Genomic DNA, 14,968 nt, shown 5'->3' with positions numbered 1-14,968 from the left:
ATCCTTTTCATGCTGTTGTGTAATGATCTGTTCCTGAGTGTCTCCCCAAGTTAGCCCAGGTCTTCAGAGACACCTGGTTCATCTCCTTTCCCCTGGGGCCTCACACAGTACTGGGCCCAGAAGACACTCAGTGTGGACAGAATGAACAGATTACTTTATATTTTAACAAGGGTTATAGCTGTGGGAAAAAATTAGAACATACCTTCTCCAGACAGTTTGAGCATATTCTACTGAGGTTTCAAAGCCATTTTACTCAGTTTCAAAGGTCTTTTAATGACAAGGATGCATTTGGCTAGATGAAAGAAAAAAATGGCCACAGTTTACCTCTGTAACTAGGCTCAGAATGAGTCAGGCTTCCACCTTCCAGCCTTGGCCAAAGAACCTCAAAGCTCTATGTGTGATGAAGTCACCGGAATGTTTACAGGGCAACCATGGGAGGGGGCATACAAGCCCACCTTGTGACATTTCTTGTTAGCAGCAATCATCTCTTTGATGTTTACATCTGAGGCTTCTTTGATGAGTAAAACAAGTTTGCATGAGAGTTATTTAAAAGTTTTCTTAGTATTAAAATATATCCAGATAACATCACACTGGTGATTAGTCTACTTGCTACCAATTCTTTTTTACAAACGGTTTATATAGAAAATTGAGCAATATATAAAAATTCACCATGCAAGCTCTTATAAGAATGATTGGTTTTCAATCTAGTGAAATATCTTTGACACTAAATTATAATGAGCATTGTTTAATAATTTATACCCAACCAAATTTGAGGTAGCTTATAGTCAATAATGCAGTTTAAAAACAGCAAAACAAACGGATTTTTTAAAAAAGCAAATAATGAGATGGAGAAGTCACTGAATCAAACTCAAAAACCTGGGCTACAGACGGCACTGGCAGCTGCATGCGGCGGCTCATGCCTGTCATCTCAGCATTTCATGGAGGCCGAGGTGGGCAGATCACCTAAGGCCAGAAGTTCGAGACCAGCCTGACCAACATGGAGAAACCCCATTTCGACTAAAAGTACAAAATGAGCCAGGCATGGTGGCGCATGCCTGTAATCCCAGCTACCTGGGAGGCTGAGACAGGAGAATTGCTTGAACCCGGGAGGCGGAGGTTGTGGTGAGCCGAGATGGCACCATTGCACTCCAGCCTGGGCAACAAGAGCAAAACTCCATTTCAAAAACAAACAAACAAAAAGAGAGATGGCACTGGCACAGACGAATCCCAACGACAGGATGTGTTCCCCACTGCCAAAGTAAAGGGGAAATGTGAGAAATTGCATAACTTACTGCCTTTCCAATGACATACACCATTTTATAAGGTGAGCAGTTTTATTTCCTGGGATAAAGCCTGGGTCATTATATAAATGCACAGTGGCTTTGTAAGCCATTTCACAAACACAAGACAAATGGAAATTTCGCTGGATAATCCCAGGCCCCTTGCGTCTGGTCAGGGTCTCCGTCACATCATAATGGCTGAAACGCATTGCATGTTTATCGTGAGTCACACACCTGCTAAACGCTGGACAGGTGTTATCTCCTTTCATGGAAGGAATGACCTTGTAGGGAGGGCACTATGACTACTTATTTTATAGGTGAGGAAGTTGAGCTCCATTTATGTCTCTTACTAGGTGTCACCCCTCCCGTAAGACTAAAGCTGCGAGTTTGCAATATGAATAATCACTGTACATGATGAGGAGAAGGCAAAAGTAGAGCTGCTTGAGTTTTGACGCCTGGTCCAGGTTGACACTTGGTGCCACCACATTTTAACGCTGTCTAACCTTGGATGCGCCACGTAACCTCCTTGCCTCTGTTTGTTCCTCTGTAAGAGAGAGGCTGGCATAGGTTTTGTTGGGCTGGGAATTATTAAATGAGGCAGATAAAGGTTTTCATGGGCTCAGCACAGTGCTGCCACAGAATGGGCCCTCAAAAAACAATGTGTTATTAGCCACAGTTTTACACATAATTTTCATCTCTCTCAGAAAATTATGGGTTATAATGAAGACATTGTAAAAGCCTATTCTACTGAATTTTGTAGTCACTTGGGGTCTAGCTGAATCTGAGACCCTTGGAGTGTGGAGCACCATCCTCTGGCCCTTGGCAGCCAGCATGGGGTGTTCCAGCTTCGCTTTCCCTGTGGCTGGAGTGGGGGTATCTCCTGGTGACAGAGCAGGAGCACCAGCCTCAAGGATGATGACGACAACCAAATACAATAATGCACGTGAAAGCACCCCGCTCGTGGGTACCGCGTCGATGTGATCATGCCACTATCTCAGAGCCACACACATTTAGGGACAAAATAGCATGATTGAGGGCCTGAGTTGGGTGCTGAGATAGCAACAATGCAGAGAACACAGGAATCCCTGCCTTGGAAGAACTCACAGTCTAATGAGGAGATGACACACATAAAGAGATATTTTTCCATGCAATGTGGATCTGACCATTTTCTTTTCTCTTATGAATTGTCTCATGTTTTGAAACCCGTGGTAAAATATACATAAAATGTACCATGTTCATTATTTCTAAGTGTGCAGTGGTATTAAGTACTTTCTTAACATGCAAGAGTTACCATCATCCATCTGCAGAACTCTTTAACCTGCAAAATGGAAACTCTCTCCCCACTAAACACTAACTCCCCCTTCCCACCTTCCCCCAGCCCTTAACAACAACTGTTCTACTGCTTATTCCTACAAATTTGCCTACTCGAGGAAACTTATACAAATGGAATCATACAGTATTTGCCTTTGTGTGGCTTATTTCACTTAGCATGTCTTCAAGGTTCACCCGTGTTGCAGCATGTGTCAGAATTTCCTTCCTTTTTAAGGATAAATGATATGCTATCGAATGTGTATCCTACAATGTCCATATCCCTACATCCATCAGTGGACACTAGTCACTGCTTAGCTATTGCAAATAATGCTGCAATGAACATGGTTGTACAAACATGTATCCGAGTCCCTGATTTCAACTCCTTCTTAAGAATTGTATTTTGCCTTTCATTTTATAGTTCTTGATCTTATTATATAATATTTTCTTAGCACAAACTAGTTCTTGTTTTGAGCGGTAGGTGGAGGTGGCAAGGAGATAGATCTACGGATAGATAAATTTGGTAGTAATCTTAAAACCATCTTTAAAAACATTCCTTCCTCTGTTCATGACCACATGGGCAGAGGGAGCAGGATATAATAATGAAGGCCTTGTTTTCAGACCTTGATGGACATAAGCAGTTAGACACAGGTGGTCTCTGTTGTGTAACTCAAACACCTTCAATGTGGATATCAGTGTGACAGGAAGAGGAGGCACTCTCCTCTCAGAAAGATTCCAGAGCTGGGAGGCAGCCCAGGTCAGGGAGAACGGAGACCTGGGTAGCAGGGACAGGAATTCTGCTGGGAAGACCAGGAAATGCAGAGCCTCACCTAAGCGGAGAGTCAGGGCTTAGGCAGCAAGAAGGTGCACTGGGAGAAGTTGAAAGACGACAAGTTAGTCCCCATTTGGGGACCCTTAGTAGGACACAGCATGATATGCTGAGAAGAGTCCGGACAGCAAGGACACTAGGCTCCAGATCCCACCTGGCCACTCAGCCATGTCAGCCCCTACTCTGGACTCAGCTTCTTCATCTGCAAGGCAAGGAGTGCACGGACCTGTATGACCCCTAGGGTGCTGTCTAGCTCTGCCATGAGGGCTTATCCTACAAGAGCTGGGGGCCAAAGAGGGACAGTACATGTGAGCGTGAGGCAGTCTCCCTTAGCTTGCTTCTCCCATTAAGTGGAAAACGTCATCATTTTCTTCACTATGTACTCCCTCCTTTGTCAAGCTCACTGAACAAGAATCGTTATTACATATTATTGAAAGTCACAGTGTGGTTTGATTTCAGAGGAGACCGTTTCTGCCCTTGCAGGTGGGTGGCAGAAAACTGGGATGCTTCTGTGGACAACAGTGGCCACAAAGAGATGCCACCCCCAGCCGCCACCCCAACCACCACCTCAGCTTCACTCTAAGAGAGATCCACGCTACAACAGGGTCTCAGTTACCAGACTCATTAGCCAGGCGACTTTCTGTAGGATGAGCAAGGATGAATTATTTGCTTTTAGTTCAGGACTGGTGAACAAGCAACCCACCGGGAAGAAAAATGGGACGTCTTTGAAACTTCCTGCAAAAGAGGACCTGGAGGCGCCTTCAGCCCACTGCAAAGCCACACACTTCGGTGAGACCAAAAAGCTTGTCAGCTCAGGTTCTTTCATTAACAGACAGATTCATTATGTAAACAAGACACAGAAATATTTTCCTAAGATGTCAGGATGGGTTTCCTCTCCTTCCCCAGCAGCAACGTGACTCTTGTTTGCGGGACTGTGGGGCTTCTTGTTTCTCATCTGTTCAGCTGAATTGGCCAGAGCAGAATGTCTGGAGCCTGGAGCTGGAGCCTGCAGAAATGATTCCAGGCTCCACTGTGAGCTGGACAAATGAGGTTGGGGCAGCATCTGAAAGCCCAAGTCATAAATCTCTCATTATAAGAGCCATTAGCCACACACTGCACACCAGGGGTCTGGAGAGCCACTGTCACTGGACCCGGTCCGAGAGCCCAGCATCAAAGGAAAAACCCAGGCTCAAGATGCTCACACCACTGCCATTATCCTGTGTCCCCACTTAGAAAACCAAAGTGGCCTCTCTACAGAACTCTCCAATGGCTTATCAGCAACGCCAGACAATTAGAACAAGGTTGTTCTTCTCCCTGGTGTGAGTTTTGTTTCGAGTTATTTGGCTCTTTGTTTTTGCTGTTGTTGTTTAATGGAGCGAGGAGCCCTGCACTCCCTGTGTTATTCCCTGCTGTATAGCAGACCTTCAATTCAGGCAAGAGCAGGGAAACTGTCCTCTTAAATGGGTAGGCACCTAAGAATCCAAAGCTGCCTAAATAGCTTGTCCACACCTGCCACAACCAAAAATAAATAAATAAATAAATAAGAAGAAGCAGAGGCAAAGAGGGGCAGGGCTCTCCAGAGAGGCCCCAGCTAGGAAGTCGCAGAGTCAGGCTCCCTCAGTCAAGTCTAAGAGAGGCCCCAGGTCTCTGACTTTTAGTCCCGTTCTCTCCTAACCACAGCCCTTCCTGCTGGGCTAAGATGATCTCTCCTCTCTCTGCAATTGCCTTTTCTTTTTTTTTTTTTTGAGACGGAGTCTTGCTCTGTCACCCAGGCAGGAGTGGCACAATCTCGGCTCACTGCAAGCTCTGCCTCCCAAGTTCACGCCATTCTCCTGCCTCAGCCTCCCAAGTAGCTGGGACTACAAGCACCCACCACCACACCTGGCTAATTTTTTGTATTTTTAGTAGAGACGGGGTTTCACCGTGTTAGCCAGGATGGTTTCAATCTCCTGACCTCGTGATCTGCCCACCTCAGCCTCCCAAAGTGCTGGGATATGAGTCACCGTGCTCAGCAGACTAAGTTTTTTAATAACAGCTTTATTGAGATATAATTTACATACCATACAGTTTACCCTTTTAAAGTGCACAATTCAGTGGTTTTTGTATATTCACCAAGTTGTGCAACCATCACCAAATTCCAGAACATTTTCATCATCCCCAAAAGAAGTCCCATACCTGTTAGTAGCACTCCTCGTGATCCCTTCACCCCAGCACCTGGCAACCACTCATCTACTTTCTCTCTCTGGATGTATCCATTCTGGACATATCCTATACATTGAATCATATAATATGTGGCCTTTTATTTCTGGCTTCTTCTGCTTATCTTAATGCTTTCAAGGTTCGTCTGTGCTATAACACATATCAAGACATCCTTGCTTCTTAAGGCTGAATAATATTCCAGGGCATAGGTAGACCACATATGTTGCATCTCTTCAACAGCTGATGGACATTTGAATTGTTCCCACTTTGGGGTCATAATACAACTACTGCGAAAATTCATGCACAAGTTTTTGAGTGGATATATGTGTTCTATTCTCACATATACCTAGGAGTGGAATTGCTGGGTCGTATGATCACACCACGTTTAAATTTGAGGAACTGCCAAACTGTTTCCCAAAGTGTACCATTTTACATTCCCACTAGCGATGTATGTATGAGGGCTTCATTTTTCCCCAGCCTTCCTTACCATTGTTATTGTCCGTCTTTTGGATTATAGCTAGTCTAGTGGGTGTGAAGTGGTATCTCACTGTGGTTTTGATTTCCATTTCCCTAATGGCTAATGATATGGAACATCTTTTCACCTGCTTATTGGCCATTTACATTTCTTCTTTGGAAAAATGTCTATCCAGATCCTTTGCTCATTTTATAACTGGGTTGTTTGTCTTTTCTTAGGATTTCTGGGGAAAAGATGCTGACATTTCTGTAATTTCTGACATGGGGGCTAAGAGAATGTTCTTTGGAGTCCCACAGACATGGGTTTGAATTTAGCTTGGTCACTTACAAAATCTATGACTTAGAAGTCGCTTGACTTCTCTAGGCCTCAGCTTCCCCATCTGCAAAACAGGGATTGTGATGTCTATTTCATCAGATTATTATGAGAGCTAAGAAAGAAGACACATAGAAAGCCTTTAGCACACTGCCTGGCATATAGGAAGCACATAATACAATTTAGTTTTTATTTATCCAGCAAATATTTATATAGCATTGACCACGGGCCAGGCATTGGTCTAGGCATCAAAGTCACAGCAACAAGCAAAACAGCCAGAAAAGTCTCTGCCCTCATGGAGCTCACGTGTAGTTAACTTTCTTTAAAAAGTTAACGATGCTAGTTACTATTATAATTTAACATTTTTACTCTTGATTGCAAAATAAGTACCAGCTCATCAGAAACCAGAAACTAGAAAGACAAGATAAAGGAAGTTTCACTAATGAACTTAAACTTTACAGAGAGACAAAGCATTAGCTTCAGTAATTACAGCTCTCCTGCCAGGCCCCAGTGTGGCCTTTCCTTCCTCTCTGCTTGTAGAGAGAGACGGGGAAGGAGAGGTGCCTGAGAAATCATAGGCCGCGGGTCCACCAGGTCTCAGGAACGGGAAAAAAAGGAGCAAACACCAGATTTAGCATTTCCAGATATCTAGACAAAGAGAGAGATCATACTTACCAATAAATACACTTACTAATCTTGGGGAGTTTTGCAAGCATAAAAATAATTTTTTAAGTGTAAAAGAAATAAATGAGAAGGGTGTGTGGCAAGAAAGAGCAAGGAATGAACCTCTTGATGCTTGAAAAACAGGTCCAACAGGGCTGGGTGGGGCTGAACGTGAGACTGATTAACAGGAAAACTGCTAGCCTAGGCTAAAGAACGCTTCTGAAGTGTGGTGGTGAAACTCATTTGAGTAAATGAGGTCCTGAGATCATGAGAAACTCTGCTCTATTTAGAGGTCAGCAATTCTGCAGTGGCAACGCTCAGCCAAACCATGCTCAAGGCCAGCTCCATCACAGCCCAGCAGTGGGAGCCAAGCGAGTCACTTACCTCCTCTTGATTTCCTCATCTGCAAAATGGGCTCAACAACCCTGATCTCATCTGGACCTGAGGCTGGACTCTCAGGTCCTTCTTAGAGGATATTCCCACAGCCTGCAATGCTGATTCTCAGCTCACTGCAGGGTTCTCTGTGTGCCAGACAACAGCAGCCTCTTTCAGTGCGTAAAGGGGAGAGGGTACGTCAAATCTAAGTAGACAGCAGTATCGATAAGACTGCCATTTGGAGAAAGGTAGATCTATAAAGGTAGATGTAGCCAGGGATCTGCCGTATCAGATATCAAAACTTATTATGAAGGCGAGAAGAAAAGTAGGTCATTGCTACAGAAATAAACAAAAACGGGCTAGTGGAAAAGAGTAAGGAACCCAAAAAGAGACGCTCACATATATGGATGTGAAAAATAATGAGGTGAGACTATCCGTCAGTGGATATACACAATAAACACAACATTTTACAAACTACAATAAATAATGCTGGGACAATTAGCTATCATTATTTTAAAAACCAAAATTAGGCATCTTTTCCTTACCATACCTACAAATCAACTCCAGATAATCTAAAAACTTAAATATAAAGAGTAAAACTTTAAAACATTCTTTAAAGATAGAATAGTTAATATTTTCATGATCCTGAATAGGAAAGGATATCTTTAGAATATTCCCAAAGACAAACACTAATAAATAAAAGTTTGATCATTTCAATTATTTTTAATGTAATCATTGCTGATCATCAAAAGATTCCATAAAGAGAGGAGGTGAACCACAATTTAGAAGAAGATATTTGTAACCCATAGAACAGACAAAGGGTTATTATGGTGATTTAAAACTAATTTTAAAACCCCCGTAAATTAATTTGAGAAAGACCAGCAACCCAATGGAAAAATAGACAAAGACAAAAGAGGCATTTCTCAGTAGAATCATATTTTCCCCAAGCAACTGAAGAGATATTCCACCTCATTAGTAAAGAGAGAAAGGCAAAATAAAATGACAATAAGAGACTATTTCACATCTACCCAGATTGGCAAAAAATCAGTGATATTAAATACTGGTGAGGACGTCAGACAACAGAGGCTCCCACGTATGATCAGTGAGCACAACTAATATAATCACTATGAAGAGCAACCTCATCAACAGAAAGATGCAAATACCTAACACCTAGCAATTCTGCTCTTATTCACAAGATTTCATCAAAATCTAACACTTCATTGATTATAAGATGTGCCATTTAAAAATGTATCATCAAGGAATAAAAAGCTGCTAATTATACTCTAAGATGTCATTCATTTTAATACATATCCTGGTCTCAGAGATATTAAAATGTAAAAAAAGTGCATCTTAAACTAAATGAAATATAGCATGTACCTTTTAAAACCTCTTGTACATTTGCACTGGGATGTATAAGACTGTTTATTGCATCAATTTTTAATGTCAAAAAAAGCTCCTGAAAACAACAAAAAATGTTCTTTGACAAGAGAATTTATAAACAGTGAAATATTCAACTATCTAGCAGTGAAAATGAATAAACTATAGGTGTGCCCATTAATGCGGATGAGAAAAAGCAAACCAAAATAAGAGTGGAAACAAAAAATAATCAATAAAACAGAAATGATAGAAAAACGTAATAAAGTTAAAAGGCAGTTCTTAAATAAAACACAAATCAGTCTAGAAAAAAATTTAAAACACACAGAACTTTCTATTGTCGGGAATAAGAGAGACTTTATTACTGCAGAGACTATAGACATGAAAAGGATAATAAGAGAATATTATGAATAACTTTCATGTGAGTAAATTCAACTTAGAAAAAAATAAACAAATTGCTTGAAAAAAATACCTTACCAAAATGATACAATATGAAACAGAAAGCATTAAGACCCCTATATCTATTAAAGAATTGACCCATTATCAAAAATCTTCCCACAAAGAACATGCCAGGTCCAGGTAGCTTCACTGGAGACAAGAAAATGAAAGGGATAGAATGAGATAGAATAAGAAGAAAGAAACCAAACCTAGCCAAGGCAGCCTGTAGGCACATGTGGGAAAAATGAATTCTATCAAACATTTCAGGAAGAAGACATTCCAACCCTATAAAACATAAGAAAATAAAGGAGGCTAGCAAATGCCTAACTGCAAAACCTGATAAAGAGATTAGCAAAACACAAAACAAAAAAAGCAAAAGAGAGAGAGGGAGAAAGGAAGAATGAAAATTACTGATCAGACCAGGCACAGTGGCTCACACTTGTAATCCCAGCACTTTGGGAGGCCGAGGCAGGTGGATCACTTGAGACCAGGAGTTCAAGACCAGCCTGGCCAACATGGTGAAACCCCATCTCTACTAAAAATACAAAAATTAGCTGGGCATGGTGGCGGGCACCTGTAATCCCAGCTACTGGGGAGGCTGAGGTAGGAGAATTTCTTGAACCCAGGAGGCGGGATCCAAGCTGAGATCGCATCACTGCACTCCAGCCTGGGCAAAAGAGTGAGATTCCATCTCAAAATAATAATAATAATAATAATAATAAATAAAAATAAAAAAGAAAAGAAAAGAAAAAAGAAAATTACAGATCAAATATATCTCATGAACATAGACCAACAGCTCTCAGCTGGGGCTGATTTTGCTGCCCAGGGTACATTTGGCTATGTCTGGAGACATTTTTGGTTGTCACCCTTGGTGGGAGAGTGCAGCTGGCGTTGGTGGGTAGACGTTAAAGCAATCGGGGTGCTGCAAAACCCCAGGGGATGCATGGGACAGTCCCATGACAAAGGATTGCCAGGCCCAAAGTGTCAATAGTTCTGAGGATGAGAAACCTTGACATAGACACAAAAAGCCTTAACAAAAGATCAGAAATAAAATCCAACAATGGATAAACAAGATATATTTATCCTGATCAAGTAGAGTTTATCCCAGGAATGGTGCTGGAACAATTGGATATTCCACTGAAAAATAATATACCTCAACTCTTACCTCAAATGATTCACAAAAGTTAACTTGAAAAAATCACAGACCTAGCTCTAACATTAAAACTATAAGGTTTTTAGAAGAAAGTAGAGCAGGATATCTTTGTAAACTAGGAGGAGGCAAAGTTTTCTTGCACCCAGAAAGTAACAACTATAAAAGAAAAAGAAGGTAAATTAGACTGCATTAGAGTTTAAAACTTCTACTCATAAGGAGAAACTGTTAAGAAAATAAAAAGGGAAGCCACAGACTGGGGTAAAATATTTGCAAACCATATTTCTGACAAAGGACAGATATCTGGAATATATAATGAACCCCTACAATTTAATAATAAAAAGACAACCAACCCAATATAAAATGGAGTTACTGAATATTTAACTACCCTCACTGGGTTGGAAATCATACACATTTGGCTAGTTTCTGGGTAGCTGTGTACAACGTATTAACTCAGGCAGTTGCCCCCTACATCCAGGGCAATGAACTCCCCAGTCATACACAACGTAGCACTGGAGTTAGGATGGACTTCTGCCTTTTACAGATATGCCTCCAGCTTGCCAGGCCTGTCTGGTTTTCTCTACCTCATTGCATCTCAGCCTGCCATGTCCCTAACTTGACCTATGGCTCTATCTGTGGATGGTGAGTAACTTTATGATGATCCTCTTGGGTGTTCTCAAATGTTCAGAGTGTAAACTGTCTCCTCATTGTAAATGTGACCCTCTAAGAGGCCACAGAGGCTGGGGTCTGAGGCCCTGATTCCAGTGGCTGGCATCACAAGTGCATCTTTCTCCCATTCCCTACCCTGTTTCTTGGCCCCAGAAACCTCAGAGAAGAGAGCTCCCTCATGGTCTCTGAGCTTCGGCCAGTGGGTTTTACGGAGCTTGATCAAAGTGGCATCACTCTCATACGAACCCCCGATAAGTAAGGTTTGGACTCATATAAAGAGCGAGCACAAAACAAGTGTTTTCAAAAATCGAAAATAAAATAAAAGCTTGCTACTGCATTCTGAAGCCTCACACCAACCCAGTGGGACTTTCAATAGTATACGTGTGGGCTTCTCTCTTGGCTTCCTAGATAATACGCTTGTGCTTAAATCTCTTCCCATATCATACATATTTTAGCCCTGAAAACTTAAGATCAAGGTGATAGCATTCCTAAGTTCCTTGAATACAGAAGTGAGTCCAGTCCATTTAAAAACTCAAGGAAATCTGTCTTATTCAAAAACCAGCTCAAATTGTTTCAGAACTTTTTGTCCCTGGACAAAACAAACCAGTCCTGTTTTCAGGGCACATTGTATTGTGGCAGTTGGGTGATTGGGTGGTCATTCCCCTGGATGGGCTGTAGCCCTCTTGGGAACGGGAGCCCCCACCTTCGAGTCCTCATTGCCTAATTCTGGACATGGGGAAATAACAAGGATACGTGAGCTCAAAGGGTAAAAGGACCCGAGGCCAGGTTTGATTTCAGTGAAGTTAACCCCTCAGAGCCTGTGTCCTGTCTGTGAAGTGGGAATACATGTCACACTCACTTTAGGGAATTGTTTAATGCACGAAAAGCTCTTAGCACAAGTGCCTGGCACATTGCAGAAGCTAAGAAGTGGCAGCTGCCAATAGATATGAGAGCTAATTAAATGTTTGCTGAACTGGGCTGAATTACAAATGCTGGATCTTCAGGAGTGGACCCAATCCAGAGTGTTCAGGTGGCACCTTGCCATTGAGGCCAGGAACCCTGTGTGAGATGGGGCCACATTAGAACAAAGCCTCCAAAACTGCTGTACATATAGAGAAGAGGGAGGAAGAGATGAAAGGATCCATTATGAGAGTGAGGAATCTGCTCTTCCCTGTCCTCCTGTCCTCCCTTGGAACTTCCAGCCCTGCATGTACCCTCAGGCTGAGGATTTCATCCTGCCCTGACGAGACCAGCTTCCCTTGAGAACCCTCTGCACTGCACAGCCAGGGTGCAGAACCCACTTCCAACAGTGAGGATGCAGAGCTTACTTGCTTGTGCCAAACTCAGGTTCCTTGGCTGCTTGTACTCTGTGCTTCCAATGTGGGCCTCAGAACTCCTATGCTCTGTGTCCAAACGACTTCTCCGGCTTTGCCACTTAAGAATTTCTGGTCATCTCTTCCCTGCCATTTCAGTTTCTCTGGTGTCAATGCCTGCCATTTTTCACGGTGCCTCTGCTCTTAGAGTTGTAAGTGGACATCTTTCTCTCCAATTATCTTAGTCCTTAGGATCTGTCTGAAAGATTTTTTTGCCAAAAGAGGCTTCTGCAGTGTTTAGGTGACCTGGTCTCTCCTTTCATGGGAGTATCATTGGTGTCACTGAGCAAGATCCAAGAAGCACATCCACCACTTCCACGATGTCTACAGAAAAAGCTCTGCCACATCCTTCTTCCACTTCCAAAGGAAGAGAAAATGATATCACCACTGGGTCTGTGCCACCTTTATTTCTCTACACAGTATGTCAGAATTCTGGAAATGGACTCTGGGTTTGCCTGTTTCTTCTGCTTTCCCTACAGCCTCAGCAAATTGAAGAAATGGGGAACAAGTGGTGGCTTTGGAATCTCTCGCTTCCGCAGAGTGGGAAGATGGCGCTGCCTTTCAATGGACCTGCGAGCTCTGCACCTGCATTTGTTTCTGGTGGTGGCCTCCACGGAGGTCACACTCACTCCATTAGTGCCCTCCTCCTGGCAGCAGTGGGCCACTTCCCGCCTTCAGGAGCTGAGACCAAGGTGGTTTGCTCAGAGCATCTGAGACCACATTCATGAAAGAGCCACATATTATCACCCCAGGACATTTTAAAACAGATCCTTGAATATATTGTGAGATTGTGAGAGAAATATTCACAGTGTAAACTCCTGGTAGCACGGATTCTGATAAATACATATATATACACATACATACACACACACACATATATATACACGTGTGTGTGTACATTTAGAGAGAGAGAGATTCACGCAAAATTGCAATTTTTTTCATTTTCTAAAAATTTGTCTTAGATCTCCCCAGTGGAAATAAATGTGGAGAAAAATGGCCATTTCTTCCACAGGTGACAGCAAAGCACTCTCCTCCGCCTTAGCCAGCTGGGCTTTTCCTTTCTGAACACCCTCATTAGAGAGCACAGCATGGATAACAATGAGCCATAAAACCCCCTGTGAAGCGGAGCTGCCCTTGCACTTCCAGCTCAGGCCATGCTAGGAGTGAACACTGGAATCCCCGCTCAGGGTTTCTCTTCTCCAAGAACCATCTGATATCAGTGCAGAGAGTCCATCATTACGGGGCAGGTGGAGTAGAATCTAGATGTGCACCAAAGTTTTATTCCACCGGTGTGGAAGAAAGGCTCAGCCCTCATAAAGGGCCATCAAAAGGGACATGGCTAAGACAGCGCACGCCCACCATCTGCAAGATGTGGGTCTCCCAGGGGTCCTCTGTGGCTACGGTACACTGCACGGGAACAGTGGGCCTCCTCAGACTGGGACAATCAGCTTTGCCGTTGGATGCAAGGTGACCCCCCGTGGATATGGGCTTTCAATACTACTTTGAACTTGGGGAAGAGTCCATTAGGATGGTGGCAGTGGGTCACAGAGGAGGGTAAGGAGGCATCTCCCTGTCATAGTAAAACACAGATGACTCTTCCCACACTGCCGCCTCAGCAATTAGCTGGGGCTTGGCGCTGTCCACGATTTCAGGAAATGGCAAGACTACTTTCCTTTCGTGACTGCCTACTATCTGTGTAAGGACCTCAGATGGATCATCCCAGGCCTCACGATTGCCTAGTTCCTTGGTGGAAAGATCCCCATTTTAAAGAAAGAGAAGCACAGAGTCAGAGCAGCTAAGCAACCAGCTGAGAGACAGGGAATTCGACCCAGACTGCCTGACTCCAGACCCAAGCTGTCCCACCAAGCTACACTGGCATCAAGGAAAGGGAAGGCTTTAGCTTTGGTGCTCTCCATACCAAGACTGTCCCCCATGAACCAGTGAGGAAAGCCGCATTTGTGTTTCTACAGACAAAATTGTTCTTGAATTCATTTGGGGCCCTCCCGAGTCTGATAAAAATGTCTCCCATTCAAAGGCAGCCCTGAAAATCTCACAGAGGGAGACCTGGCCAGGCAAGGAGGCTCGGGGCTTCTTGAACATGTGGACTTTGTGCTTCCCCTAAAACATGAAGCTTCCAAGTGCTGGATTGGGTAAGTCAACCACCACCCTGCCAACGCTGCAGAACCTGCAGTAGGAACACCTGAGATTAAACAAACACGGGAAAGTAAAAATAAAGAGGACCGTGAGTGGGTTTGGTGCTTATCTTCTTTTCCAACAAAAGATAACAGGTAATTGCTTTTTTATCACTAGCACTTGAAATTTGAAAGTAAAAAAGGAGCCAGGCTTGATATCACACGTAAACTTTGCAGTCCACAGATCCTTAACTTCCCCTTCTCCTGCTAAGGCCCAGCAGTCAAATCACCCTGATGCCCTTACACGATTGAATAAGAAAAATAGCCAGAAGCAACAAAGGAAATGGCTACCATGTCATTTCCAACAGGAGGGTTTATGTGACTGATGACA

The 14,968-nt window shown here is 43.2% G+C and overlaps 1 protein-coding gene across 3 annotated transcripts in view; it reads right to left on the bottom strand.

Annotated features, from left to right (window-relative positions):
* The window catches only part of CUNH10orf90 (chromosome unknown C10orf90 homolog), a 237,802-nt gene that overhangs the window by 87,082 nt on the left and 135,752 nt on the right, over positions 1 to 14,968 (bottom strand). The window contains exon 1 of one of the 3 annotated variants that reach the window (XM_033179209.1): positions 203 to 395. The exons of 1 other annotated variant lie outside the window; for it this stretch is intronic. In XM_033179209.1, coding sequence (XP_033035100.1) covers positions 203 to 224 — 22 coding nt within the window. In that variant the 5' untranslated portion in view covers positions 225 to 395. Of the gene's footprint in view, positions 1 to 202; positions 396 to 14,968 lie in introns of those variants that run through there. One more of the 3 variants, XM_033179233.1, reaches the window with a different exon arrangement.

The sequence above is a fragment of the Trachypithecus francoisi genome, unplaced genomic scaffold (genome assembly GCF_009764315.1).
Source record: "Trachypithecus francoisi isolate TF-2019V2 unplaced genomic scaffold, Tfra_2.0 Contig01579, whole genome shotgun sequence".
Lineage (NCBI taxonomy): Eukaryota > Metazoa > Chordata > Mammalia > Primates > Cercopithecidae > Trachypithecus > Trachypithecus francoisi.
The sequence above is the reverse complement of the archived record's forward strand: the minus strand, read 5'-3'. Positions and strand labels throughout refer to the sequence as shown.